The following is a 26,577-nucleotide window of genomic DNA, read 5'->3' on the forward strand; positions in this document are numbered from 1 at the left end:
CGATGCGATCTAAGGAATAAAAAGACTGGCACGTAAAATATTACTCATTCTGATGACGTGACTTCAGAATTGGGCCAGGTTCGAGTTGGTGCTTCGTTTTTCCAGTCCAGTTATGAGGCAGGTAGAACAGTGAGTAAATACTTGTGGGATGCGAATATTATCAATATATAGGCACTTTTCCAGAAAACACCCTATACAATTTTTATTTGTTTCGCATTTGGTCTTCACATATTAAAGAGGACGGCGTAGGAGCAGAACACCAAAAGCCCTCGATTTGGAACCCCCTAATATCCGCTTCTCGTGATGGGGAGATTTCGTCGACCTCGTCTCCTTGATGCTCTGCCCCCAACCCTTTGGAAACCCCTACAACCATCAATGTTCCGCCGTTGATCTCCGAAATCTGGTTAGTCTCCTAAGATCCTCTTAGGTGTTGATCTTCTATCGATTGATGCAGTCCGATTCAATGTCTGTTGATGGTTCACAAAGTAGGTGCTGAAAAACAGAATCTTCAGTATTTTTTCCCAAACATGTTGCCTTTGAAATGTAGATTGTGCTGACCCAGTAGGAACTTGGATCTTCCGCCGGACGTTCTTTCTCCTGGAATCGAGTTCCCCAATCCTCTCCATTGAAAGATCTAATAGTCAAAGAGGACCGATATACAAACTGTTCTTTCCCCCTTGATTCTCTGTATGCACTTGCTTCTAGTTTTATGACTGTCAATAATATGGAACTTGGAGGAAAGCAACAATATATATATATATATATATATATATATATATATATATATATATATACATCGGCTAGATAAGTGATAAATAAGGCAGCTGCATGGATCATAATTCATTTCTGGGATAAGGGCACTTTGAAATTGATTGCAACAAGAAAAGGAATATTGGGAAAAGAGAATGAGAGGATACTTAGCCAAGTGAATGGCATCTTCTTCTTGAGGTTATTTTAGATGTTTGAATATGGACAGAACTCAGCTTATATCCGTGTCAAAGCAGTTTCTGCAACCGCAAGCAGAAATACAGGTAAATGATACTTATATGTTTACATATAATTGCATCATGTCTAATTCCACTTGGACATGACAGCAGGTTTGCATATGGATTTTGTCTCTCGGTTTTAGTACCAATTGGTGAATCTTCCATAGAACCTAGCATATGAGATGTAGTTCTTCTTTGAAGCTATTTTTTTCATTCATTAAGAATGAAAGAGCAGCCTTAATTCCCTGTACTAGTTGAAATCTTTGAATCTTAGGATGTCCATCTACGTGGGCCAAATAACCACACTCTGACCAGAGAGAAGCCAAGTTGATAACTAGTTATCGAGGACCAGTACATTAGGTTGGACAAGGTTTCATGGATGTAGCCAAGGGAATAAACTTCTAGGTACGCATCTGCTTGTTGGATTACACCACTGTAGATGAAGAGGCTATGTTAAGAGGAAAAGAAAATGTTTTTATAGGACAAGACTCAAACTTCTTTTGTTCACTAACCTTCCAAAAGCAGTACTAAGAATTTTAGGATCTTTGGTCTGTGCATCTGGTTCAAAAGGGTGGTTCATAGAAACAATTGGTAAAGGCTTCAAGACCTACATGCATTTTTATGTTATGGTGTAAGGAATAATGATAAAGAACGGGTGTTGGAAATTTTAGATATTGTGATTTCATTTTTCACTGTTTGTCTCTCTCACTCTGACTTGAACAAGACTAAAGATAATGCCTCCTAGTATATGGTATGTATTCATCAAACGTGTGATCATTTAGACAATTTTCTCAGTGTAGTTACACACTTCAATTGTTATAGACACTAAATTTCTTACAGACTAGGTGTATCATAAAGTTATGGTTGCGGTGGTATGGTTAGAGATTTATAAGGTGGACAATCTACAGGTTGCATTGCCTAAAACTATAAACTTAATGTAGACGCCATGTATCTTCTTGATATTTTGTTGTGACCTGTAGGAAATAAACTAAGAAAGAAATAACTTGAAGGTTATTACAGGTTATTTTTGTTTTCTTTATCATGACAATATTTGCTTCTAAAGAAAATGCTATTTACACTGAAGACTAACATTCAAACCAAAAACAAGTAATTGGTATGTGATTGCCCTTATCATGAATTGTGACTCTAAATGAAACTGATTGCCTATATATTATATAATAGCCTTTTGTTTGTTGGATCTAGAGTATTCGGCTGACAGATTCTTTGTCTATGAGACTGGCCAACTTCAGGATAATTGTACTGAGAGATGTTTTAAAGTCCTAAACAGTTTCAAAGTGTCTTCTAAACCTTATAAAGAGTATTCTAAGTTCTCTTCAATTGTGTACTTAAATGTGGCTTAGCATAAATTTTCAGGTAATTTTATCTGCTTTAAGAAATAAATTCTCTCCCTGGACAAACATAGAACATTATGGGAGGATGATGCTCGGGCCAAGCCATTAGCAAATATTGCTGTTCTCATATATTTGTGTGTTTTTTGTTGCTTATTCAATACCTGCTCACTGATATTCTTCTGCACTGGGACCAGAAGTTTGTTATCTCAGCTCTCAAGGAAGCTCTATTGAGTGCTAAAGGATATCAAATATCTATAAACCAAGAGAGCTTGTTTTAGCCAAATGCATCCTTCAGTTATGTATACCGTTTAGCATCCATATATTAACTTTAACAGTCTACAATGAACTAGCAAATCATCCACTTGGCAGCCTTTTTTTGTACATTGCTTCTGCTATTACCTTATCATATGCATTTATTTACTTGGAAGTGACTTTGTTTTTGTGCTCACTTGTTAATAAATACAGTATGTAGCTCTTTCAACTTTTTACTGAATGCTTCCTTTGAAAGGATTTATGAGAAACGTATACACTGGAAAATTGATTGTTTTTAATGCCAACTTGTTTTGATTTGTCAGGATCCATAAGCATATGCTTATACACCAAACTAGAGGCATTGCTTAATCCTTCAGGAACGGGAAACTGCAAAAACCAAATAATAAGGCGCTGTTCTCGTATCTAATTTCATAATGTAGGTATGACTTTGTTGTATATATTACATGGTTGTCAAAAGTATTCTCTTATCAAGCATTAAAGCCAATTCACTCAAACTGCAGGACATTCGACTGTAAGAGCAATGACAGATGGTATAATCGTCTGCTTCTCCAGCATTGTTGCCAGTGTCGAAGCATGCAGGAAGAGCAATGTGGCTGTACCAGGAAGTATTCGACTGTGGCAAGGAATGTGGATGTATACCAAAATGTGAGTAGGCAAGCATTGATTTGCTGGTTGTATTATATCAAGTGCACAAATTCAACATTACTGTAATCTTCTCTGCATTCATTACTACTTTGTATGTGAGGCCATAAAATGTCTGTCTCACGCAGTTCATGCATTTGATCGATTTCGATCCATTTGCAATGGGAAAAATAGTTAAGGCATGCTCATCATGCATTATGAGTAGTTACAATGTTACTGAACAATTCACTACTAAATTAAACATGAATTGAAGATGAACCAGTTGTATTCTTGCTACTTCAAGAACATGGTATACATTCAGTGCAAGGTTACGTCCCTTTGCGAGGGATGATATTGTATGATATTGTGACTGCAACATATATTATGCCATTAACATTCGATAAATCATGTTTTATAGAGGATATATATATATATATATATATATATATATATATATATATATATATAAGCAGCATTTGAATCACCAACCAAAAGGATTTAACAGTCTAAAAGGAGTAGTCAGGTTTGAGGCTTCTCCTGGCGCCCTTGAGCTTTGGCTTCTCCTTGTCCTTCTCCTTCTCTTCCGCCTCCTCCATGCCCGTCCCACCTCCTTCCTCACTCTGCTCTTCCCCTTCCTCAGACTCGCTCTCCTCAAACGCAGGGTGTGTCAGAATGCTGCGGAGAAGCTGAGTCCCCCTGAGGGCGTTGGTCAGCGGAAGGTGCCCCTCCGGTGTGTCGTCCTTGAGCTCCCACAGGAACTCGCCGGGGAAGGACCGGTACCCGTACTGCTCCACCTCCGTGTCCAGCCGCTTCATCCACCCCATCCGGATGAAGAAGCGCGTGAAGTCGCGGCCCGACTTCTCCCACAGCCGCCGCTGCACGCCATACCCGAAGCGGCCGCCGCTGTGCCGGCGCCACAGCTGGTCGATCTCCTGGAGGTCCGCAGCCGGTATGAACTGCACCTCCGAGAAGAACACGTACCCCCGCTTCTGCGCGGCCTCCCCGGCGAGCGCGATGAGGAGGCGGCGCGTCTCCTCGTCGGCCTGTCGGAAGTCGCTCGACGACAGGTGGCTGGCGAGGACGTCGAATGGCGTGGCCGCGGCAGCTGCGCCTGCGGTGGATGGTACCACGCTACTGGCCGAGGTGGTGGTCAGGGAGGAAGAGGAGGGGGAGAGGTTGAAGAACAGCTTGAAGGATTTGGTCGGCTTGAAGAAGATAGAGTCGGGAGAGGTGGTGAAGTTATGGTGGTGGAAGGATCGATGGAGGGATTGGAGGGAGGAAGTGGCCATTGGAGAGGTGGTGGTCAGGGAGGGGAGGAATGCCGGCAGGTGTGAGAGCGAGAATAAGTGTGGCATGGAAGAATGAGTGGACTATGGTGCACATCCGAGAGAAGTGCAATGGAGAGTTGTGATTGGTTGGATATGGGTGAGATTCGATTCCGTCGGAGATATGCGTCTGAGGCCGTGCAAGTTAATACATTGATGTGAAATCGACTTGATTTTGAGGTTTGATCTGACTAAGCTGGTGGCTCAACTCATCATTTCGTGACCAATTTGAGTCTTAATTTGAACCTAATTGTGTCAATTTCTAACCTAATTCTGTGTATCCAATTAACCTATTTATTACAAGTCTAGTTTACTACCCCCAAATTGGACATTCTAATCTTCGATTGGACTTCAATCAATGCCAGTTATTTCATCGGTTGCACCCTAAATTCCATCAAATTGGGACCTTCTATACCCCAAATCAACCTTCATCGAATACGAAGCTGTCGTCGCTATCGCCTTCGTAACCCAGAAGGCGGTTGGTTCTTCGGAGGAAGCAACAAAAACCCTCGGCAGAGGAGTAGCGCACGAGACAGGAAGCGATGTTATCGTTGAGAGAAAGTTCGAGGTGAAGGTCCAGCTCGGATCCCTCGGGAGCGCTGCACATCCATCTGCCGCCGCCTCCACGAATCAGTATGATACCTTTGCGATTTGTTTTTTCTTTCTTCTTTGTTTGCTTGCTCGATTGATCCAGCTGCGAACAATACATGTGTGGGATCTTCGTGTTCTTTTCCGTTGCATTGATATTGAGCATTAGAGAAGGAAGAATTACAGGACCCAGAGATTGCAAAGCATAAGAACTTTCATTAGGAGTAGGAATCAGGAAAAAGGTTCCTTTTTTAAAGGATTGGACCTACTCCAGCACAAGGCAGACCTTATTTGGAGGATTGAACGACAAAGGATGAGGAAATTTTACCTATAAGTTAATCAATTGAAAACATTAGTTATTAGAGCACGTAGAACCAGATATAGGTGCAGCATGTGAGGTTAAGAGTATGTAATCTCAGTAAATCCTTAAAAGAGTCTCCTCAATATATTGGATCTGGATAGAGAAGAAGCATTCATTCAGTATGACAACTATCATAGGATCATTCTTTTGTTGGATTTCGATCCATATTTTAAAAGGGATATTTACATTAGTCATCACCAACAACCATGCAGTGGATTCATGGTCTTCAAGAATGATACCCAAGTCTCGGTGCCCAAGCATTCAGATAAGCTGAAGCATGGAGAACAGATCCAAAAGATGTGAAAAAGTAGCATTTACATTATATGTAGGAGTGACTGTGGTAAATCATCAAATTTGAAGTCAGAGCCTTTTCACAATTTGCCTGCTCTAAACTAAGCCTTCCTGCAAAGTCGATGGCATATTGATAGGAACAATAGTTTATCCACTAGCATAAAGCTGCTTCCTATAGAAAGTTTTGAATTGTTGATGTGAACTGTGTGTAAGAACACTGAATTTGACACTAAAAATTCAGTTTCACTGCCTTCATTTGAGAAACTCTATTTGGTTTCTTACTGCCTCCAAGCTCATGACAGTACGGAAGCAATGATTGAGGGGGCACAGAAAAAGCTACATTGAGGACCTCTGGTTTCTTACTGATAGATTTTTCTGAAGTTAAAGAATCTTGATGGTCGATTAGCTTTTAGGATGAGTTTTAGGATCAATTTGCAGCAGAACTTATTGGTCATTCTCACACTCTGTCTACTGGGAGTTTATCAAAGAAGAAAAAAATGCACATCTAATGAATGAATATATGCTGTTCAGGAGATAGTTTGACAAGCTAATACTGAAATTGCAAGAAGTCATCAAGTGTGTTATTGGCAATTCTAAGAGCGATAAGAACGTGCAAAGCAAGCTTAAATATAGTTGTTTATAGCAACTGATCATAAATCTATCCATATTTTCCATGGAAATGTAAATAGATTTAAGCATCTGTCTCTGTGTCCTCACCAAAACGTAAGTATAATATTTTAGGCAATGAAACATTAAGCTTTATCCAATATCAGGGACAGTGAAGTATTCCTCATCATCAGATATCTCAAGCCTAGGCTTCTTGAATGTTGTGCCATGTTTGTTAGCCTTGTGGAAACCTGTGTTGCTTGCTTGTGATGTAGGGAGTTCAGGAACTTGAGCTGCTGCTTGGGCACCCTTTGGCGTTTCATCATGGAAAAGACCAATGTCTGCAAACCATTCCAACTCTCCAAATCCAACAGGAGACTCCTGGAACAGGTTGGATCAGAGTATGACCATCTTATGTGAACTACTTTAAATAGAAGTAAATCGACATATCATACCTTTTCACCAATTTCTTGGTCTGAAAGCTGAAGGAACTCATCAACAGCCCATGCAGAATGCATGAATGATGGTGTGCTCTGTTGTGTTGCAGGAACTTTTGTTGCAATCAAGGGCGGTCCATGGCGTGGTGGTTCAGTGTTGTCCTTTAGGTCCTTGTCGCACATCTTACTTACGGCCACACGGATTCCAGTAGCTAAATAACGCTGGTGGTTGCCGGAAAGGGTACCAGCGACATGAACAGGTTCATCACAGTCCCGGCAAAACAGGGCTCTGTCCTCGACGCAGAAGATGAAAGCTGCTTTCTCCTAGCAAAGATATTGAAAGAGAAAGAAGAAAGGATGTGGAGCATCACATACTCTACATGTTGATGTTCTTGGAATGTTGGCAAAGAGAAGCATACCACTCGTTTCTTCCACTTAACTAGGAAATTGTCTGAAAGTGAAGTGCACAAAATGCATATTTACTTGGACATAAGGAGACATTTCTCATGAATAGCTCATGAGGATATTATATCTTTAGGTCATTGTATTCTGTGTGACTTTATCATCTATATGTCCCTTGAATTAAATGAACTAAAGTCCTATGTTGATTGACTTCTCGAGCCTCCTAACCTTAGGGAGAATGGTTTTCATCAATTAAGTTTCTGGTTCAAATTCAAACAAAGGATTGTTTTTCTCTAACTAATTGATTGTAGAATCAATCATGCAATTTCCTAAAGTGCAAATTCTTATATCACAAGGTTACTGCGTGGAAGAGATCTGTATGTGGTTTCATAGCCCAAGAAGGAGAATATAGCAGGAGATGCATGCGTTTCTACCTGTTGTTTTACATGAAAAGAAAGACTCATAATGATGTGGAAGCACAAGCAAGGCATTAAAATTGGGAGTCTACCATCTATATGAGAGGAAGCAGTGCCTGAGAGAGAGAGAGAGAGAGAGAGAGAGACAGATTACTTGGCAGATGTCACAGCGAGGGAGGCCGTTGGGGAGGCACTCGAGGCGAAGCCTCTGATGCTTGCTGGCGAGCTTGTTGGCTGCGTGGACCTCGACGTCGCAGCTCGGGCAAAGAGCGGCCTCGTCGGCGCAGCATATCACCGCCGCCGGTGCCTTCTCGCACACATCGCACTGGATCTTCATCTCTCTCTCTTTTGTCTTCCTCCTCCTCCTGCGCAGGCTTCAAGGTGTCCTACGCAACAGCATGACATCAAAACCAGAGAGTCCTAAGAGATCTGCTCCTCGGCGAGGCTCGGCGAGGACATACCTTCGTCAAAAGACCAACAAAATGGAAGAAGGTAGAGGAAGCCCAATGACAGTGAGGCGTTCAAATGGAGAGATGGAGGACCAGTCCTACTGGTGATGCATTGCTTGGTTTAAGATTGGCCAAGTGACGGCTGTGGGTGGTTTGGGGAACTTGTGGTTTCTCTTTCTTTGCCACACTTAATTAGTGTTTGGACTATGGACAGACACCTCATCTCTTGTCCAAGTCCGGCAGCCAACCTGCACTGCCAATCACAAGATTCTTCTTGACAAGGATTGGAGGGAGATCTTACCACCTGGGGTGTGGAGAGACTGTAGTGATATCTAGGGTTCTAGATTGTGGTCACTGGATTGGAGATCCATATAAATCTTTCTTAGTTGCAGAGATCTTTTGGAATGATTGCATAATGATTTCAAGGAAGCAGCAATATGTGGTGCTCATATAGTTGATAATTCAAAGCAGAGGATCAATTGCAAGCTACACAATCACATGTTTGGCATAGATATTTCAATCCAAACACAGTTGTCAGCACTCCAAATGATGGATTATGGCAGTTCAACTGGGCAAGCCTTCTGATGCAAACTCCACATAGTTTGCTGGTAATCATGCAATGGATTGTTCAACTTGTTCTCCACAAATTTTTTGGATTCTGGCCCAGCCATTGTTGTGCCATGATTGGGGGAACTCGAGTGATGATCTATCAATGGATTCAAGCAGTTCAAGAAACTTCCTCGGCAGCTTAGGATGGCTGTTCTTGTGGCCCTTGTTCCTCAGCAGCCTGCTCATCTTCCTCAGCAGTTCAAGACTTCATGATTGGTTTTGTTATGTGGTGCTCAATACCAAGGTCACTGAACAAGCCTTTCTTGCCACGCCTGCAAGGAAGAAGTGGCCATCTCTGTCATCTTCAAGAATCCACAGTGACATGGAGCTTCTGAGCTCTGTGAACAGGCCACACCAAAGTCCAGCCAAAATGTATTGAATGCTTGGATATGAACTGGCTTTGTGGCTGGCTCTCTTTGGAAAGAAGTGATGAGTAGGCTGCAACTTGTGACGAAGAAGGTGCACTCATCTCTCCCAAGAGTTTTCCTGAGCTTGGAATAATATCTTCCATTTGGGTGGCCTAAATTTGTGTCTACTTGTGCATGCAACAGGGATTGATTGATTGCTCTGCACTTGATTACACTTGCAGAAGTGCAACTCAATTTCTTTCCTAGCACTCAATCATGTCTCCCTAAATAGAATAGCATCACTGCAACTGCTGTTCCATGTAAGATCAAACTGACATGTAGTAAAATCTGCATTTGTTTCCTCTATGATTGGTTCTATTGCACTGGAAGTGTGCTTTGGCAGTTCTGACTTCATCATCTCCTCCCTTTTTCTCCATGACACAAAAGTGATGACCTTCACAGACTGGATCGAAGCAGGAAGCAGCATTGACCGCATCTCTTACTCCTAACCCAAATATTCTTAGGAGTTGTGACCAAACAAGCCTTGATTCCTGTGAACGCAGAGACAAGTATGCGATTGCAGAAGTGAAGGAAGAGCTTGATGACAATACCAAGACAAACAAGATGAGAAGTAAGTTAAAAATCTCATAGTTTTGGTATCGTATCTGCAAATTGGACTGGTAAGATGCATAGTCTTTTGACCGATTCGATCATGCATCTCTGTCACAACAATGTTCTTAGACTTGTTGACACCGCAAAGTTCGGTGCATGAATCAATCAATGAGCATGTCATGAAGTCTTTAGTCAAAGTTACTCTTTTGAAAGATTCAACACGGCAACTACCTGTGTCAGTTCATGTCCTTTCCTTGGAATGCATAGTAATTTAGAATGCAGATTTTATGCAGAATAAATAACAAATAAGTGGATCTGATATATCATCATCATAATGCATAAAAATTTATTAGATAAAGTTTTAGACTAATATCTTAGGTGTAATTTCAAATCGTCAATTTGGATTTGGATCGTATAATTAGACAAATATTCTAATTATCAAAAAAGAAATTATCGGATGAGATTGGAACCATTAACTCTTGTAAGTACATATGATATATCACAAACCAATATTTTGGGTGTATATAGTTGACTAATAAGAGTTCAATTTTTTTAATTAAATCATTACTAAACCAATATTTTAGAAGATTATTATTAAAAGCCTCATTCTTACTATTCATAATTTTTTAAAATTTTAATAAAATAATATATTACTATTTATAGTCTCTTTAATTCTGTTTTTATTCTTCTCTTTTTCTTTTGTTTCCTTCCTCACAACTCCCGCTTGCACAATCTATTATCGTAGGCTCTCCCAAAAGCGAGTACTCCAGTGGACAGTTTATAAAGATTTAAAACTATCTCTCATTTCATCATCTATCTTTTTTTTTTTGTCTTTTTATATCATCTTCAAAGATTAAGAGGAGAAGAAGAAGAAGAAAAAAAAAAGAGGTTATAGATAATGAGTGAAAAAACTTTATTAGAATTAAGTTATAAATTAAGGGCATATATATCTATTTTCAAAAGAATAATTTAGAAATATTTAAAGAACTTAACATTTGGGTTGTAAATAATAAAAAATTTACAAATAGTATTTTTTATATTTTAATATTATTTTTGGGGTGAATTTTTAGAAAAAAATCTCTATCTTTGCTAAATTTTTGTAGAGTGTTCCAACTTTCAAAAATTATCATAGAGCTTTTTTTTTCATAAATGATCATTTTTTTTCATAAACTTTCAAAAGTTTGGTAAGAGCCACCTCCACCTTATGCATTGCCTCCCCTCTCCTTTGTCCTATCGAAGTTATTGTCACCTTTGCCCCTGGCTCTCACCAAACTCATCGCCTCCGCCCCTATGCAGCGGGCGACAATGGCAACTCCACTAGACCGTCTCTAATACATAAGGGCTGCGAACAAGAACGATGAGAGGTGCTATAGTTATCATACCCCTTCATCACGTAATGACAATAAAAGCCCCATCCTTCCTCAAGTGAAAGTAAGACAAGTTTGATGTGAGCCGAAGAGTCGATAACAAATCTAGCATGACAAAAAAGAGGGGAGGTGACGACGGTGTAGCGGAGGTAGGAGAAAATTAGTTTTTTTACACAATAATATGCTATATAGTTTTTAAAAAAAATTAGGATGCTATGCTTGTAAATTATTTTTTTTTTCCGAAAATTCAACCTTATTTTTATTTAAATTTATTTTACAATACTTAGAATGACTTTAGACCCAAAAAAAAAAAAAACGAAATAAATTAGTTTTAATAAAATTCATTTCCATTATAACATATGCACCTAACGTTCACGTATCCAGCCCTCGCCTTATTTCTTCCAACCTCAGATCGTTACAAAATGATGCTTCTGCTACGCCTCCGTTGAGCCGGGATCATCATCGCCACCACCCAAAACTGCGGTTGCTCCCCCGACCTTTGCTGCAGCAGCTGGGGCTACTGCGGCACCGGCAACGGCTACTGCGGCGCCGGGTGCCACTCCGGGCCGTGCGAGGCTTCTCCTCGCCCCGACGACGTCCCCGTCGCCCGTATCGTGACGCAGAGCTTCTTCGACGGGATCATCAGCCAGGCTGACAGAGGATGCGCTGGCAAGAGTTTCTACAAGCGCGACGCCTTCTTGACCGCGGCCAGCTCCTACACGAGTTTCGGCCACGTCGGGACGACCGACGACTCCAAGCGGGAGATTGCCGCCTTCTTCGCGCACATCACGCACGAAACCGGGCGTAAGTTCTTGACCTGCACAGCTTCCTCATGGAAACATCATCCTCTCTGTTGGACATAAAAGCAAACACGTTGTCTGCAGAAGAATCCTGGTTTGACTTTGCGGGTTTCTGACAGATGCATTCCTTGCAATTACACGTAGATTTCTGCTACATAGAAGAGATCGACGGCGCATCCAGGGACTAGTGCGACGAGGCCAACACCGAGTACCCATGTGTCTCGGGGAAGAGCTACTACGGCCGCGGCCCCATTCAGCTGTCATGGAACTATAACTACGGCGCTGCCGGCGAAAGCATCGGGTTCGACGGCCTCAGATCACCGGAAACCGTGGCCGTCGACTCCTTCAAGACTGCATTATGGTTTTGGATGAACACCTGCCACTCGCTCATAACTTCCGGCCAGGGTTTTGGAGCCACCATTAGAGCAATCAATGGCGATTTGGAGTGCGATGGCAAGAACCCGACGACGGCGAATGCTCGTGTTGGATACTACAAGGACTACTGTAGCCAGCTTGGCGTCGACGCCGGCAGTGACCTCACTTGCTGATTGCTTCTCTGGTACATCTACACACCACACACAACGAGCACAAGTAAGCTTGGGAGCAATCTACACTGTGGTACTTGAACTTATCCTCAGCCTTCTCCATTCTCATTAACTAATGACGCATCTTCTACTAGTAGAGTTGAAGTGTTGTGTAACATCTCCTGTTTAGTTCTACGTTGAAAGAAAAATAATTAAATTAATCTAAACGAACTTTATGTGTGCATTATTGTTAATTTTGAGTGTAATTTATATTTGAGTGTTTTGTGTCAATTGAGTGTTTAGACTTCACAATTCAATGAGTCAATTCGATATTGTGTTACTGTTTTATAAATGCTTGATGGGTATACCGATGTTAATCGATGTTTAGATATTTTGGATCAATAGTTCTAGTTCCATAAATTAATAGGTCAATTATCTCATCGAGTCGAATGGTGAGTGTTGTTCATGGATTTGACACCTAGTGATGAAGGTTTCGCGTATTTTATCCTGTAATTTTGTTGGAATATTTCTCTCTTAAGCATTGATCAGTCATATAATCAATTATGTTATTTACGTACTTTTGATTTGGTGGATTGATTTATTTTATGGTTACTGAAAATAAAAGTGTGGTTGAAACCGAGCTAATGCTTAAGTCCAGATTGATGATAGTGTACCTATTTAGTTCTATTTTATGCATCAGAATCACTGATAAAAAAAAATTCTTGTGTATTTTTAATCTTTTATCAGTATCATTCCATCTAAAAGTTGAAGACTTTAGATAAGACATGATTTATAATACTTCGCCTCTTATATGGGTAGTAGATGACTCAGCTTGACACATGAAACTTGAATTAATTGGATGTGTATAATTTCTTATAAGCATGATCTAACTAAGTTTTGAATCAAAAATTAATATGACATTGTTTATAGTCTTGTATTCTTAACATTTACACTTCCCCTTTGGTTGCTAGTGATGATTCACTTGTTCCCAGCATGGTATAAATGGATATCTCCATACTCTGCTTCTGAGATATTAGGTGAGATGTTTTGGACCATCTAACCATGTAAGTCTCTGACCTCTTTGAATATTATACAAATGAATTGGCAATGACTAAAATAGTTTAGAATATTCACTGGAGTTATCGCAAGAAAAGATTAATACATAACACAGGTATTAGAGGAATGATACTTTGTAAAGTCAAGGTTGTCCTTTGAATTAGGTAGTTTGTGGTTTGGAGTATAAATTGATTAGAGAAGGGTCCATTTACATTTTCTTTTCTTCGTCGTCAGCGAAAAGAAAATTGCGATATGTTTCTTCTTCGATCCCTTTGTTTTTTACTCTTTTATTTTTCTAGTGTCGGTTTTGGATCTTCGTCTTTATCCTCCACATTCATCCATGTACACAACCCTGATTTACCAAAGCATTCTCCAAACAATATTAATAACATATTAGGATCCTATGAAAAATAGCTCTAGGCAATTGCAAGTGTTCTTCTTTGGCAAAATCTATCATCCATAAGATTCTGAAACAACAAATGTATCAGACGATGTGTGAGCCAATTCTTCTAAAATGGCTCATGGATTTCACCCAAGTTCCTCAACCTGGTTTGAATTTGTCTAGGAAATCCTATTAAATTTTTTTTTTATCTGTAGCATGTGAATCATCAACCTGTTTGAGTGGTTTGAGATTAGTAACACAAGACTTGACTATTGCAGTAACCCAAGCATGGAAAACTTGATTTTAGGACTGCAATAGTAGTCATTTACCTTCTGAAAGGCATTCACTACTACACTTGATTCTTCAGTGAAATGCTTTGGGAAGGCATACCACCAAAACTGAGACTTACATCTTTTTCTTTTTTTTGAGGATTTTTCTTTGTTAATTGGTGCTTTCATGTCAAAGCTTCCTACAAAAGCAGATCATGACTGCAAAAGCCAAATCACAACAATAGAGGGATGGGAGTCCTGTGTTCCAGTGATCACATATTCGAACTTACCTACTTCAATGTTTGCAGCAAGCTTCAGTCAGTGGTGTTTATTTGAGAAGAGTCCTGTTTGGGGTTGATACTACTGATTTCACTCTTTTTGCATGAACTGAGGCATGAAGGACTCCTTCCCTAAGAACTAGAAGTCTTTCTGCAATCTTAACCATGACAATACAGCTCCAGTTGATGAAGTATTTTACTGTTTCTTTCGTTTTACATGAACCAAGGAAAGAACTAGTGTTATAGTGCAACTCCAGTTGGAGAAACATTTCACCAATTTCTTTCTTTTTGCATGAGCAGAGAGATGAATGATTCAACACATAAACTAGTTTGAGTTGTTGCTAAAATCTTAGCTATTGCACTGACAACTCCAGCAAGGGAAATATTCTACTGGTTTCTTTTATTTTGCATGAACTAAGAGATAAATGACTCCTTGATTCTCTAAGAACTAAAGAGTTCTTGTCAAAACCTTAGCTGCTATAATGCAACTCCAATAGGAGAAATATTCTACCACTGGTTTCTCTCTTCTTGCATCAACCAAGGGAGTGCATGCCAACCGAGGATGAAGACTAGGCTGTCCTGAGGTGGATGTCTTGTTGAAGAGATTTCACCATGCAATATTAATTTTTCTGAATTATTCCCACTAAATCCGGACCACAATAATCTGGTCAAGAGCACACTGATCACTTCTTTTACCAGGAAGAAGGGTGTTCATGTTAGCTGAGAAGATCACAGGCATGAATTCCTCGCCCTCTTCCTGAGGTCAACCATTTTGCGTCTCAAGTGCAATGATGCAGCTCCAGAAATGGAGAAGAAACCCAAAAACTAGCAGAAAACTACAAAAGCACTAAAGGATTCATCATAAACATGGCAACGACATCGACAAAGAGATCAATCAACCTCATTCTAAGGTTTCCAGGCACAAGCCCACACGGCCGGTTCCTGCTTCCATGTCAGGTAGAGACCTGAGGCGTCTCCTTCTGCCGGCACGAGCGACCACCCTGCGCGATACCGCCTCAACAATGCGTTCAGATCATCGACGACGTCGTCGCTGAAGGTGCTCGGCGAGAAGGATTCCATCAGTCGTTCGCACCACTGTCTCCCTTTCTCCCTTCTCTCGCAGTCTCCGCTATCATGGCCATCGCAAGCCAGAACACTCACGATGCTCTTAGAGCACTCCCGTTCCAGTGCCAGTCTCTCGTTGCTAGTGGGTGCAAAGCTCTCCTCCAGCATCTCGAAGTACATGGTGTAGAACCTCAAGCACTCCTCGAAGCAGCTCACGAACTCACCCTTGCAGCTCGTGAAGTCGGCCTCCTCCTCCACCACCGTGACCACCCGCGGCCGTAACCTGCTCAGCATGCCGACGAAGGCGTCTCTCTCTTCGACGCTGACGCGCCGCAAGGCCCCGACGCAGTTCACCGCCACCGCTTCGCCCTCCCGCAGCCCGAACTCCTCGTACTTGAGCTCATCCAGTCGCGTCAAATTACGTATCACATGGAACTGGAATGGCACCCCCATCAACCTCGCGAACTTCTCCATCCGCAGCCCTATCTCGTCCATGACCGATCCGCCCATGCCCACCGTCGCAACGACGGTTAGCCTCAGGTGTGGCGTGTCGTCGTTCCGGGTGGCCAAGGCCTCCAGCAACGTCGGCCACTGAGTGCAGTAGGTGTTGCTGATATCGATTATATGGAGCTTCGCTTCTCCATCGAACGCCTCCAAGATGGCGCCGTTGGATGCTACGTGACCGAACGTGGTCCAAGGGCTCGCCTCTTGAAACTTGAGGATGACCTTCCTCGTCGACTCGAAGGAGTGGCACCTTTCTGCCACCGCCAACGACGTCTTGTAGCAGTGCTCTCCCAGCTCAGTCGCTTTGCAGAAGAGAGCTTGCAGGAAATAAGATGCGACCTTCTGCTCGCAGTCTCCGTAGGGGGATGCGAGCTCATTCAGCATCCACAGCAGGTGATGCAGCTTGCCCGAATCGTTCTCCGAGATGGCCGTCGCACACTCGCGGAGGAGTTCCGCGGCCCATCGCTCGGTGGCGTTCGGATCGTCAAGCTCCAGTTCCAGGCAGCCAGCAAATATCTGATGGTAGTGCGGGTGTGGATTATGCATGTTATCTGTAGATAGCATCATCTTCTCTGGAGATCATACGACAAAGCTAGCTTCGGAGGCCGAGCCGGGAGATCCGGGTGCGGGCTTCATGTTCGGGACAAAAGAGAGGAGGAGGAAGGAGATGCCGGCGAAAGGTGAGTTCAACACATATCTTCATGCATCGAATCCTATTTAAATCGAGCGACTGCATGACGACGACGTCATAATTATTTCGAGAACGATCTCACAATATTTTCTCGAAATTAACTTTCATCCGTCATCCTCAGCAGGATGAGACTTTCCTGCAGTATATGTCGAAGATGCGTAGACACAGGACACAGAGACAGAGCAGTCCGAGAAGTGCGCTTGCTGAAGAAAATTACAACAACACATATTACCTCATCCTAACGATAATTGTGGAGCACACAGCTCATTCTCATCATCTTACCAGCATCTTGTTCGTGGCCTTTTGCGGGAAGCTGCGGCATATCCACTCTGAATCGAACAGCCATAACTTTGATATATATGGTAAAGCATCCCCCGAATCTTTTTTTCTCGGTTAAAGTTCTTATCGCCTTTTATGCGCACTAGAGAGGTAAAGAAGAAAGATGTATTCCAGAGAAGAGCTCAAAGCATGAATGTAACTTAGCGAGTTGAGTTCTTCGCCTTTTTAAAGCGAAAGCAGTACACGCTCCGTAGGTCCTAAAACCTCTCACAATAGAAACACACGGAACCAACCAAAAAAAGGCTTCCTTTATTCTCTTGTTATCTTCCTGAGGTATTGATTTCCATCCAAACTACGCTTTCAAGCAGATGAACACGAGACAAACGCATGCAAACAAACAAACAAGAGATTAAAATGAAGGATTAAAACGCTAGTCCATGGCATCCCAGCAAGTTTTTCACCCTCGATGAAGTTGCAGAAGGGGACGACGCCGAGACTATCGTTTCTCGCTAAACGGGAGATTAAAGGACTAGCAGAAAAGCCACAGGTCATATAGCGTGTCAACGATGTTTGTTTAGCCATCGATACCAAGCCTGTTGCTTCTTCCTGAACGAGAGATTAAGAAAGGAAGGAGTAACTAAGAAGCAAAGCCACCATCGATGCATGAGGTCGCAGAAGAGGACAAGACCAAGACTCTCGCTTCCTCCTCACTCCTAACTTTGTGCTCCAAAAAGCCCATCTTGGGAGGGAAGAAAGGCGTTCGCCGCCCTTTTGAGATTGCATCTCCTTGGCCTATTGGATTGTAGCCCACACCATTCTCTGCAGCTTGTTGCACCATGGAAGCCTCTTTCCTTGCCGTGGCAGGAGCTCGCAACATGTCCCAAGAAAAAAAAAGGTGAGGAGGGCGAGGCTCAACTTTACGGGTCATGCCACATAAGTCGAGTGCCTCTTCTTGTAAGCAAAAAGCTTGACACGGTCGATGCCATGGATGCTTTAGTTGGTCCGCGAGGTGATAGTGGCAACTGCAGCGTGAGTTTAATGAAAGCTTAACACACGAGATACCTACAGCACTTGGTGGGTCGTCGTAGTACTGAAAAGCTATGCGATCTCTGCAAAAGCGTTGCGTGATTTCCTTGCAGGCCCACTTTATTGAGTGATCGAACCTATCATTGGCTTCCCAATACACATGAAAAGTTCATCGACATGTGAACCTGTTTGGAGGGAGGAGGGGGGAGAGTTCGACACGTTCGGCGTGGGCTTAACGTCGAATCTTATTACGCTTAGGAATACTGGTGGGCCCCGAAACTGTTCCTATCGGCCCACGACACGTTATCCCATCCTTTTGTCCGAGGCGTGCAGCATCCACGTCAGCTAAACCTTAATATTGAACAGCCCATTAAATAGCTATACAGAGGAGAATAAAAAAGAGAGACATGCATGAAAATAATATGATGAACCAAAAAAAAAGCAAAACAAAATAACTAAATTTTAGCGTTAATTATAGATTACATCTCTATAATTTCAAAAGTTATATCGAGATTCTTATGTTTACGAAAGTAAAATATTTAATCTCATTGTTCTAATAATTTTTTTTTAATGGATCTTAATATTTTACTTTCATAATTATAGAGATTCTAATATAATTTTTTAAAAATACAGAGATCGAGAGGTTAAAAATAACTAATTATATTGAATAATCTATAATTAATCCTAAATTTTATTAGACGAAAAAGAAATATACGAAGGAGGTTGAACTAACACTTTCGTCGATCGATCGATTTTTCCTTGGCAATTCTTCGGTACATCTTTATCCTACATTGGAAACTTCTTATGTGTCCGCATGAGATGCAAATTAGCGGTACAAATGATTCTTCCAGCTAAAAACTGGTGTTGAATCTTTCAGAGTCTCCATGTTGGAGGAGTTCTGCAATGAACAGAAGAGTATCAGCAAATAAGCAATGGGCTCTTTTGCAGTCAGTGATTGCAAACGCGCAGAACATCGAGGGGAAAAAGGTCATCTCTTCACTTCCTTTCATACGTAAATGGCCATTCCGAGCCATTAAAAGAACAGGAAAGAAAAGAAAATTCATTTTGGGTGGACAATCCCCTTTGGGTCTCTGTCTCAGCCCCATCCTCCTTTATTCTGAAAGTGAAAGAAGCTCTCATGGAGAGGACAAATGTCTAGAAGAAGGAGAACATTTTACAGTGTATCAGGGATGGATTTTCCGAACCATTAAAAGAACAGGAAAGAAAAGAAAACTTTATTTTGGGTGGACAATCCCCTTTGGATCTCTGTCTCAGCCCCATCCTTCTTTATTCTGAAAGTGTAAGAAGCTCTCATCGCTATGAACCATGTTGGTCCCTCATCCTTTATCTCCTAAATTCGTTCTGTCTGTACGACAAGTTTCAGAGACTTGCTGTGGTTCCAATCAAACCTCTATGGAAGCCATTTCTATCATGTCCACTTGACTGCCTTCCAACCCTGGTTGAGGTTTTACTACAGACCAGTGAGAAGTATGGCGCTTGTGTTGTTGTTGATGAGCTTCTACAATCAACATCGGAACAAAAAAGACCATGAAAATGGATAGAACCACCGACCCTGCCCACGTCAAGTAGGCGTAATTCTTCAATTGCTTGCATTCTTTCAGGAGGATCTTAGAGGCATCTTTCACCAATTGGCAATTCGCTAGTCGTTCTATACCAGGATAGCCATCGAGTATGTTCTGCATGGAACTTGTGTAAACTTGCACTTTCATGAAGTCACTGGCTGATATAAATTCTCCTCCTCTGCAAACTCCGCGATCATTGGCCATGCAGGTATATTTCTTCAAAATCTTGGAACAGTCGAACACAAGTTAGCATGGTGAGTAATAATAATGATCACACTAGGCAGTGCTTAACATTGTGGAGAACAGTTCAATTTTAGATCTCTGTATGAGAACTAGTATTATTTGATGCAAAAGGAGAAAATTTTACCTGAGGAATATCTCCGATTTTAATTGTATTGGAAGAACAATTTTTTGGCTCATAAGAGTAGTCAGGTGATTCTGAAAAAGGATTGCAGACAAACTCCAGATCTGGAAGAGGCAGTGACTTTGCAGCCGATATTCTTTTGTTCACCTGCAATTGTGCAGGTACGACACTTGCAGATTTAGCAAATACATTGTTCCACAAAAATAAAGAAAAGGAAGATGAAATTTTTATAAATTTTGTGTGGTGGATATCAAACTTCCATGTGTTGAGACTTGTAACTCTGCAAAAGATGTATTGTTTTTGATCGATTTATTCTCCTGAGAAGTATATTTCTTTGATGGCTTCTGCTTAATTTTTCTTTCCTCAGGGAAATAACAGCGGTTCTTCTTCTTCTTCTCGGGATCAGTGGACTTTTTGAAGCTCAACATTAGAGCAGCTAACTACTCTATGCTGTGAATGTAAGTGCTTGTCTTAAAATGTAGTCATGTAGATACTACACCTGTGTCATACTTAATAGCCTGTTCTTGTTATGTTAAAAAAGGCTTGCAAAAATACTTGGGAAATAATGAGGGTTTGTTCCACATCTTGGTATTTTCCAGTTTAAAATTTGGACTTATTAGGTGGATCCATTGATGATGCTTCCTTCAAGGAAACACATCATGGTATGATATAGGAGGAAGAATCAAGGTCGATGTAACTATTGCAGCTTAAATATCCTTCTTAAGTTTAAGATAAACCTTTTTATGATTGCTCATAAACCCTTGTTGAGCTTCTTGATTTTCTTATGGACTGGGGTACACTAATTTGATGGTGAGAACCTGATTGGCGCGGTCCCAAGGGCGTGCCAAGAAGAACTTGCATGGATTATTACAAAGAATTATGTATATCAAAATTTCCATAGCTATACAACAAAGAAAATACCAAGATTTGCAATCGAAATTATTAGGGATGGAAACTGAATTATGCATCTGAAACTTTGGTTAGTGCTTTCAGCAGCTTAATTCAAACAATGAAATGGATATTAATTTACTCACTAGTTTAATGATAATTTCCTTTTTCTATTTTTGAGGTAATAAAGCACACCTGTGACAGAAGCTACAGTTTATCAAAATGTAATTATGTGAATAATCCATGAAATGCAATGTCCTAGACTTTACGATATCAGAACCTATGATCTGCCGAGGATCTTAAAACTTTGGTACCTGGTCAATTGTATTATGGATTCCTGCTCGGATATCGTGTAGCATCGCATTGGCAGAAAATTGCTCACTGCATGGCATGATTGAGCTTAAGTTGCTGTTTCGAGGATTTAGCGTATATTCAGCAAGAGCCACACAGGAATCACCGGAGAACCTGGAAATTTTGCTCCCTTAAGTTGAAGATATAGCGTGGAAATAATGGAAACATTTAATCATGGAGGAAGAACATGGCTTACTCATAAAGAAAGAAATATAGCCCAAAGTATATCCAGAAAAGGAATGTGAATAACCAGCAAAGGATGATAAACCTGTCATTAGCCAAATTTTTCTTAGATTTCTGGAAAAAAAAATTATTAGATCCATAATCATAAATCAACAAGTACACTGCTTGCTACAAGTATGCTCTTTTTTAATTGGTTCATAATAAGTTGCCAAGTAAACTGATCCACATGATAATGATTTAACCGACTAAAATGGAATCGAGAATCTGGTAAAATATGAGCCTTTTGCTTCTTCTTTTTTTTTGTCATAATTTCTAGTGAGATCAGAATCTTTTTTGCATACAATATAACAAAACTTTTTCAAGTTTCAAGCTGACTTACAGATAAAATATTTTGTATAGCCTTGGATGCCTTAATGCTGCAACACCGAAAAAAGAAAAAACTGAAAGTTCAATTCAAGAAACACAAATTGATTAATGGAGGGTTCTCACTGCAACAGGAGTACAGATTAGCTTGCTTACCCAGAACTGCAAGAACAGCAACAATATTTAGCACGACACTGGTAATGGTCACCGCTTCCCTGCAAAATATTGTATCATCATGAGAAATTATGAAATGGTGGTTGCCAAGCTACTTGTACTATGTCGATCTCTTTAACCTTTGATGATTGGTACTTACAATATTTTGATACCCTTGTTGAGCGAGAGCATGCTTGTCTCAGCCTTTCTCTGTATGTTAGAAGCTTTTTTGATAAGCTTTTGTGATGTGGAATTCAGATAGCTGGACCCTTTAAAACCACCATAGAATTCTGTGATCCTTCCCATGGCCTCCACAGCTCCTGTCACATTGTATATCGTTTGGGCTGCCTCTTCTGATGTTTCCATAATGATGTTCTTGATTGTTTTGGCTCTTGAACAGAATTTAGCACTACCACCAAGCACTATTCCAGATGGTACCCTGCATGTACATTTCTAGCAACAATTACTCCAAGTAACCTTCTTAAGAATAATATGATTACTTCACAGATCAAGATAAGAATAACATCAGAAGACACCTAACTGAAGCCTTCTGTTAAAAATCAGGCTTACATGGCTAGGAATGCTAAAATGATCCCAATTAAAATTGGCCAAACACAGTATTTATCAGAAAAAGGGAATCCCTTCTTGTGCTTGGGTTCCTTGTTGACAAAACGAGTCCTTGTGATAAGAAGAATGCTGGCATAAACAAGGCCGCCAATAATCCACATTGCACCGATGATATATCCATATCTTCCTGTATATATTGTAGACTGAAAGAAAATACACAAAGGTCATAAACCCCATCTATCTGTTCTCATTGAGTGTTAATGTGATATTAACTTTCACAGTTGAGACAGCTCAAAGAAGACAATTTTCAGCTTAATGATGTAAACTGAGCATGCATAAGTTTAGGAAAACTTTCAAGATCAAAAAAAAATTCTATATAAGTTAAATAAAATGCTGAAATCAGCTACAGTTGAAAAAGTCAAAAAATGATTTTTCAGTAGATTTCTACAAAAGCATGTTAAATAAATTGCTGAAATAAGCTATTTTTCAAAAAGTTAAAAAATGATAATGTTTTTGGATGATGTATAAGTTTTCTATTTTTACTTGGCATCAATATTGCAATTGGATGTTGATAAAAATCCCTTTTTGCTGAATCATAGGCCAGAGTTAGGAGTTGGAAATCTTGTGTAGTGATAGGAGTAGTTCCAAGTTATAAGCCATATATGATCAATTACATAGTACTTGATGTGCATGTATTTTCATGTGAATTGATGATTTTGTGGATCTATGTATTGTGAATATGTGGGAGGGGGCAGAGAGAGATTACACTCCAGTAATGTGTGTTTGTGATGTTGTAGCCACCTTTGTACTTCTTCAAGCTATTCAAAGGATCAACTCTCTGTGTCCTTGCTGACAAAGCGCTTACAGGTTCAGAGATGTTCACGTCGCCAATCAAAATTCTTTCATCTAGTAGAAGAGGCAGATGGAAAAGAAATAAGAGCAATTCAAAGCAAATTAGTAGATGTAAAGATGCAAGCATTCTTTTATCATGCTAAAAACTTTTCCGACATATAACATTCCATCTGATTGATGAGATATCTGTCCATGCTTGTTAGAAATTTTACAAGTTTAGAAGTGTTCGACTCTACATTTCAGCTTATCATGAACAAGCACAGTTGAGCTTCCATCCTAGAAGTTCTTAAAAATCAAGCATCATAGCGGTCCCTACTTCCTAAGTCCCTACTAGTGCATCCCCACCTGCACAGGCCAAGCTGTTGAGAACCGGCAACCTTTGCAGATACATCCATACACATCAAGTCCAGCATCTGTTGGCATGGTGATATAAGAACAAGTAGCAAGACCAAACGGTGAAGGTGGACACAATTTCGATCAAGCTAATTATGCATGAATCAAAGAAGAAAACATAATCTCTGTTTCTAGTCCAGCATCTGTCGGCACGGTGATATAAGAACAACTAGCATGACCAAATGGTGAAGGAGGACACAATTTCGATCAGGCTAAATTATGCATGAATCAAAGAAGAAAACATAATCCAGCATCTGTCGGCATGGTGATATAAGAACAAATAGCAAGACCAAATGGTGAAGGTGGACACAATTTCGATCAGGCTAAATTATGCATGAATCAAAGAAGAAAACATAATCTCTGTTTCTAGTCCAACATCTGTTGGCACGGTGATATAAGAACAACTAGCATAACCAAATGGTGAAGGAGGACACAATTTCGATCTGGCTAAATTATGCATGAATCAAAGAAGAAAACATAATCCAGCATCTGTCGGCACGGTGATATAAGAACAACTAGCATGACCAAATGGTGAAGGAGGACACAATTTCGATCAAGCCAAATTATACATGAATCAAAGAAGAAAACATAATCCAGCATCTGTCGGCACGGTGATATAAGAACAACTAGCATGACCAAATGGTGAAGGAGGACACAATTTCGATCAAGCCAAATTATGCATGAATCAAAGAAGAAAACATAATCCAGCATCTGTCGGCACGGTGATATAAGAACAACTAGCATGACCAAATGGTGAAGGAGGACACAATTTCGATCTGGCTAAATTATGCATGAATCAAAGAAGAAAACATAATCCAGCATCTGTCGGCACGGTGATATAAGAACAACTAGCATGACCAAATGGTGAAGGAGGACACAATTTCGATCAGGCCAAATTATGCATGAATCAAAGAAGAAAACATAATCCAGCATCTGTCGGCACGGTGATATAAGAACAACTAGCATGACCAAATGGTGAAGGAGGACACAATTTCGATCAGACCAAATTATGCATGAATCAAAGAAGAAAACATAATCCAGCATCTGTCGGCACGGTGATATAAGAACAACTAGCATGACCAAATGGTGAAGGAGGACACAATTTCGATCAGGACAAATTATGCATGAATCAAAGAAGAAAACATAATCCAGTATCTGTCGGCACGGTGATATAAGAACAACTAGCATGACCAAATGGTGAAGGAGGACACAATTTCGATCAGGCCAAATTATGCATGAATCAAAGAAGAAAACATAATCCAGCATCTGTCGGCACGATGATATAAGAACAACTAGCATGACCAAATGGTGAAGGAGGACACAATTTCGATCGGGCTAAATTATGCATGAATCAAAGAAGAAAACATAATCTCTGTTTCTAGCTGATTTGGTCTAGATTTAGTCCATTTCAAGAAATGAAGATAGCGTTGGTGAAACAGTGAACCATAATGCTGAAAGTGCCACATTATTATGTGGTAGGCATTAGTACTTGCAGTGTCCAATTTGATCCCGGCCATGGTCCTTCAGATTTACTTCAGTGAATTATTTGCTGCACAGGTAATTGTGATTCATGCTGATGGACTGTTCTTATCGCCTGGATTGCACTACTTAACCTAATACATAGTTAATCTGTCTACATTAATCTACAAAATGAAAACTTATAACACAATAATTTATGAGAAGGTCTGAGTTGAGAATTCTCTGCCTCACCTGTTCCAATTTTAGTGAGATCCTCGTTCCCGATGGTGATTTGAACTGGGACTTCTCCTAGGCAACAGCCCAGGACAGCAGCTAATGAACATAGGCAGATTGCAGAGTGGTAAAACATTCTCAAGCCCATCTCAGCAACCTCTGAAAATTATATACATAAACAAATTATATCATTCATCATCCAAACAAATCAGCAATGATCTCAACGAAATTGGTGTCTTATTTTATGAGGATAGGATTCAGCATAAACAGTAAAGAAAGTTAGTAGGAAAATGAACACAATATGATTCCTGACATTTCATATTTAAGATCAGTGAGATGACATTAAAATTTTATTTGCAGAGGTATACTTCAGATGCAATTCAAACCAGCATAAACAGATCTCTTGATGTATCTCCTCATGTATCGAAGTAAGCCGTCCATAAATCATACAGATCTCGACATTCGGAAGGAGATTTCAACTAAGTTGGTCATTAGTTAGCATTGTGTTCATTGCAAATCCTATCTCAGCAACCATCTCCGAGTAAAAAATTGGAGGAACCAAAGAACGAAGAGACACCAAACAGCATCATACCGCATTACGACTAATTCAATCTAAATCTCAACAGGAAAACACAGAGCTTCACCAAAGCCAACTTCGAAAGGCATTACATGGTCTGGATTTTGGATGCTCCTAGTTAAGCAAACATGGTCCCTCCAATTCCCCGAGAAGCAAAAATGATGCAGGAAAAAGGAAGAGAAATCTAACCTACTGTCAATATCTGGCACTCTCAAACTTCAGCCATGGAATGATCTGCTCCTGTCTTCCTTGAAGGCCACCATGGGACGCCACAAGACTCTCCTCACAGAAGCTTCAAACAATGAAGTCCCAAGAAAAGGAACTCGCTTCCTTCCTATCAGCCGAGACTACGGTAGGAGACGACCCCCCTCGAACCAGTCTTCCCTCGTGGGAGACGGCAGCGCAGGTACATATACCGAGCAGCACTCGTCCCTTTCTTGTGGAATGGGGTAATGTACCGAACCAAAAGCAGCACCAAATCTTCTTAGCTAAGGAACAAATCCAAGAAAAAGAATTCAAGTCGACGGAGATTGGAGTTCGTGTAACAGCTGCTTTTTGTTGCGTCCGATCGTGTTTCAACGATTCCTTTCCCCGTTGCAACGTGTGAATTTTGACGCACGAACAAAGAAAGAAAGAAAGCAAAAGGAGACTTCTTTTCTTTCGGCTTGCATACGCAAATCCTTCTCCTTTACCAT

At 40.6% G+C, this 26,577-nt stretch overlaps 4 protein-coding genes and 1 pseudogene across 5 annotated transcripts; 1 reads left to right on the forward strand and 4 right to left on the reverse strand.

The window, feature by feature from the left end:
• Nucleotides 1-3,500: 3,500 nt before the first annotated feature.
• Nucleotides 3,501-4,602, reverse strand: LOC135592372 (tetrapyrrole-binding protein, chloroplastic-like). The gene has a single exon (XM_065081785.1). The coding sequence runs from the start codon at nt 4,585-4,587 to the stop codon at nt 3,739-3,741; it is 849 nt and encodes a 282-aa protein (XP_064937857.1). The 5' UTR covers nt 4,588-4,602; the 3' UTR covers nt 3,501-3,738.
• A 1,806-nt stretch (nt 4,603-6,408) lies between these two features.
• Nucleotides 6,409-8,276, reverse strand: LOC135592373 (B-box zinc finger protein 24-like). Its single transcript, XM_065081786.1, has 4 exons — nt 8,120-8,276; nt 7,813-8,044; nt 6,859-7,164; nt 6,409-6,784 (listed from the first exon to the last, which is right to left on the reverse strand). Exons 2-4 carry the CDS (start codon nt 7,993-7,995, stop codon nt 6,557-6,559), a joined length of 717 nt encoding a protein of 238 aa, XP_064937858.1. The 5' UTR covers nt 7,996-8,044; nt 8,120-8,276; the 3' UTR covers nt 6,409-6,556.
• Nucleotides 8,277-11,449: 3,173 nt separating this feature from the next.
• On the forward strand, nt 11,450-12,678 carry LOC135592371 (endochitinase EP3-like; annotated as a pseudogene).
• A 2,499-nt stretch (nt 12,679-15,177) lies between these two features.
• Nucleotides 15,178-16,904, reverse strand: LOC103997223 (protein SHORT-ROOT-like). The gene has a single exon (XM_009418394.3). The coding sequence runs from the start codon at nt 16,485-16,487 to the stop codon at nt 15,258-15,260; it is 1,230 nt and encodes a 409-aa protein (XP_009416669.2). The 5' UTR covers nt 16,488-16,904; the 3' UTR covers nt 15,178-15,257.
• A 2,043-nt stretch (nt 16,905-18,947) lies between these two features.
• LOC103996761 (uncharacterized) lies at nt 18,948-26,577 on the reverse strand. Of its 2 annotated transcripts, XM_009417746.3 has the most exons (11): nt 26,072-26,577; nt 25,324-25,464; nt 23,135-23,274; nt 22,372-22,571; nt 21,962-22,240; nt 21,805-21,863; nt 21,665-21,701; nt 21,299-21,370; nt 21,066-21,216; nt 19,867-20,010; nt 18,948-19,724 (listed from the first exon to the last, which is right to left on the reverse strand). In XM_009417746.3, the coding sequence occupies exons 2-11, from the start codon at nt 25,451-25,453 to the stop codon at nt 19,320-19,322; spliced, it is 1,617 nt and encodes a 538-aa protein (XP_009416021.2). In that variant the 5' UTR covers nt 25,454-25,464; nt 26,072-26,577; the 3' UTR covers nt 18,948-19,319. The 2 variants fall into 2 exon arrangements, with proteins under 2 accessions (XP_009416021.2, XP_064937859.1); XM_065081787.1 differs by lacking the exons at nt 25,324-25,464; nt 26,072-26,577 and having other exon boundaries at nt 18,949-19,724; nt 23,170-23,276.

Source organism: Musa acuminata, chromosome BXJ1-9, assembly GCF_036884655.1.
Source record: "Musa acuminata AAA Group cultivar baxijiao chromosome BXJ1-9, Cavendish_Baxijiao_AAA, whole genome shotgun sequence".
Classification (NCBI taxonomy): Eukaryota; Viridiplantae; Streptophyta; class Magnoliopsida; order Zingiberales; family Musaceae; genus Musa; species Musa acuminata.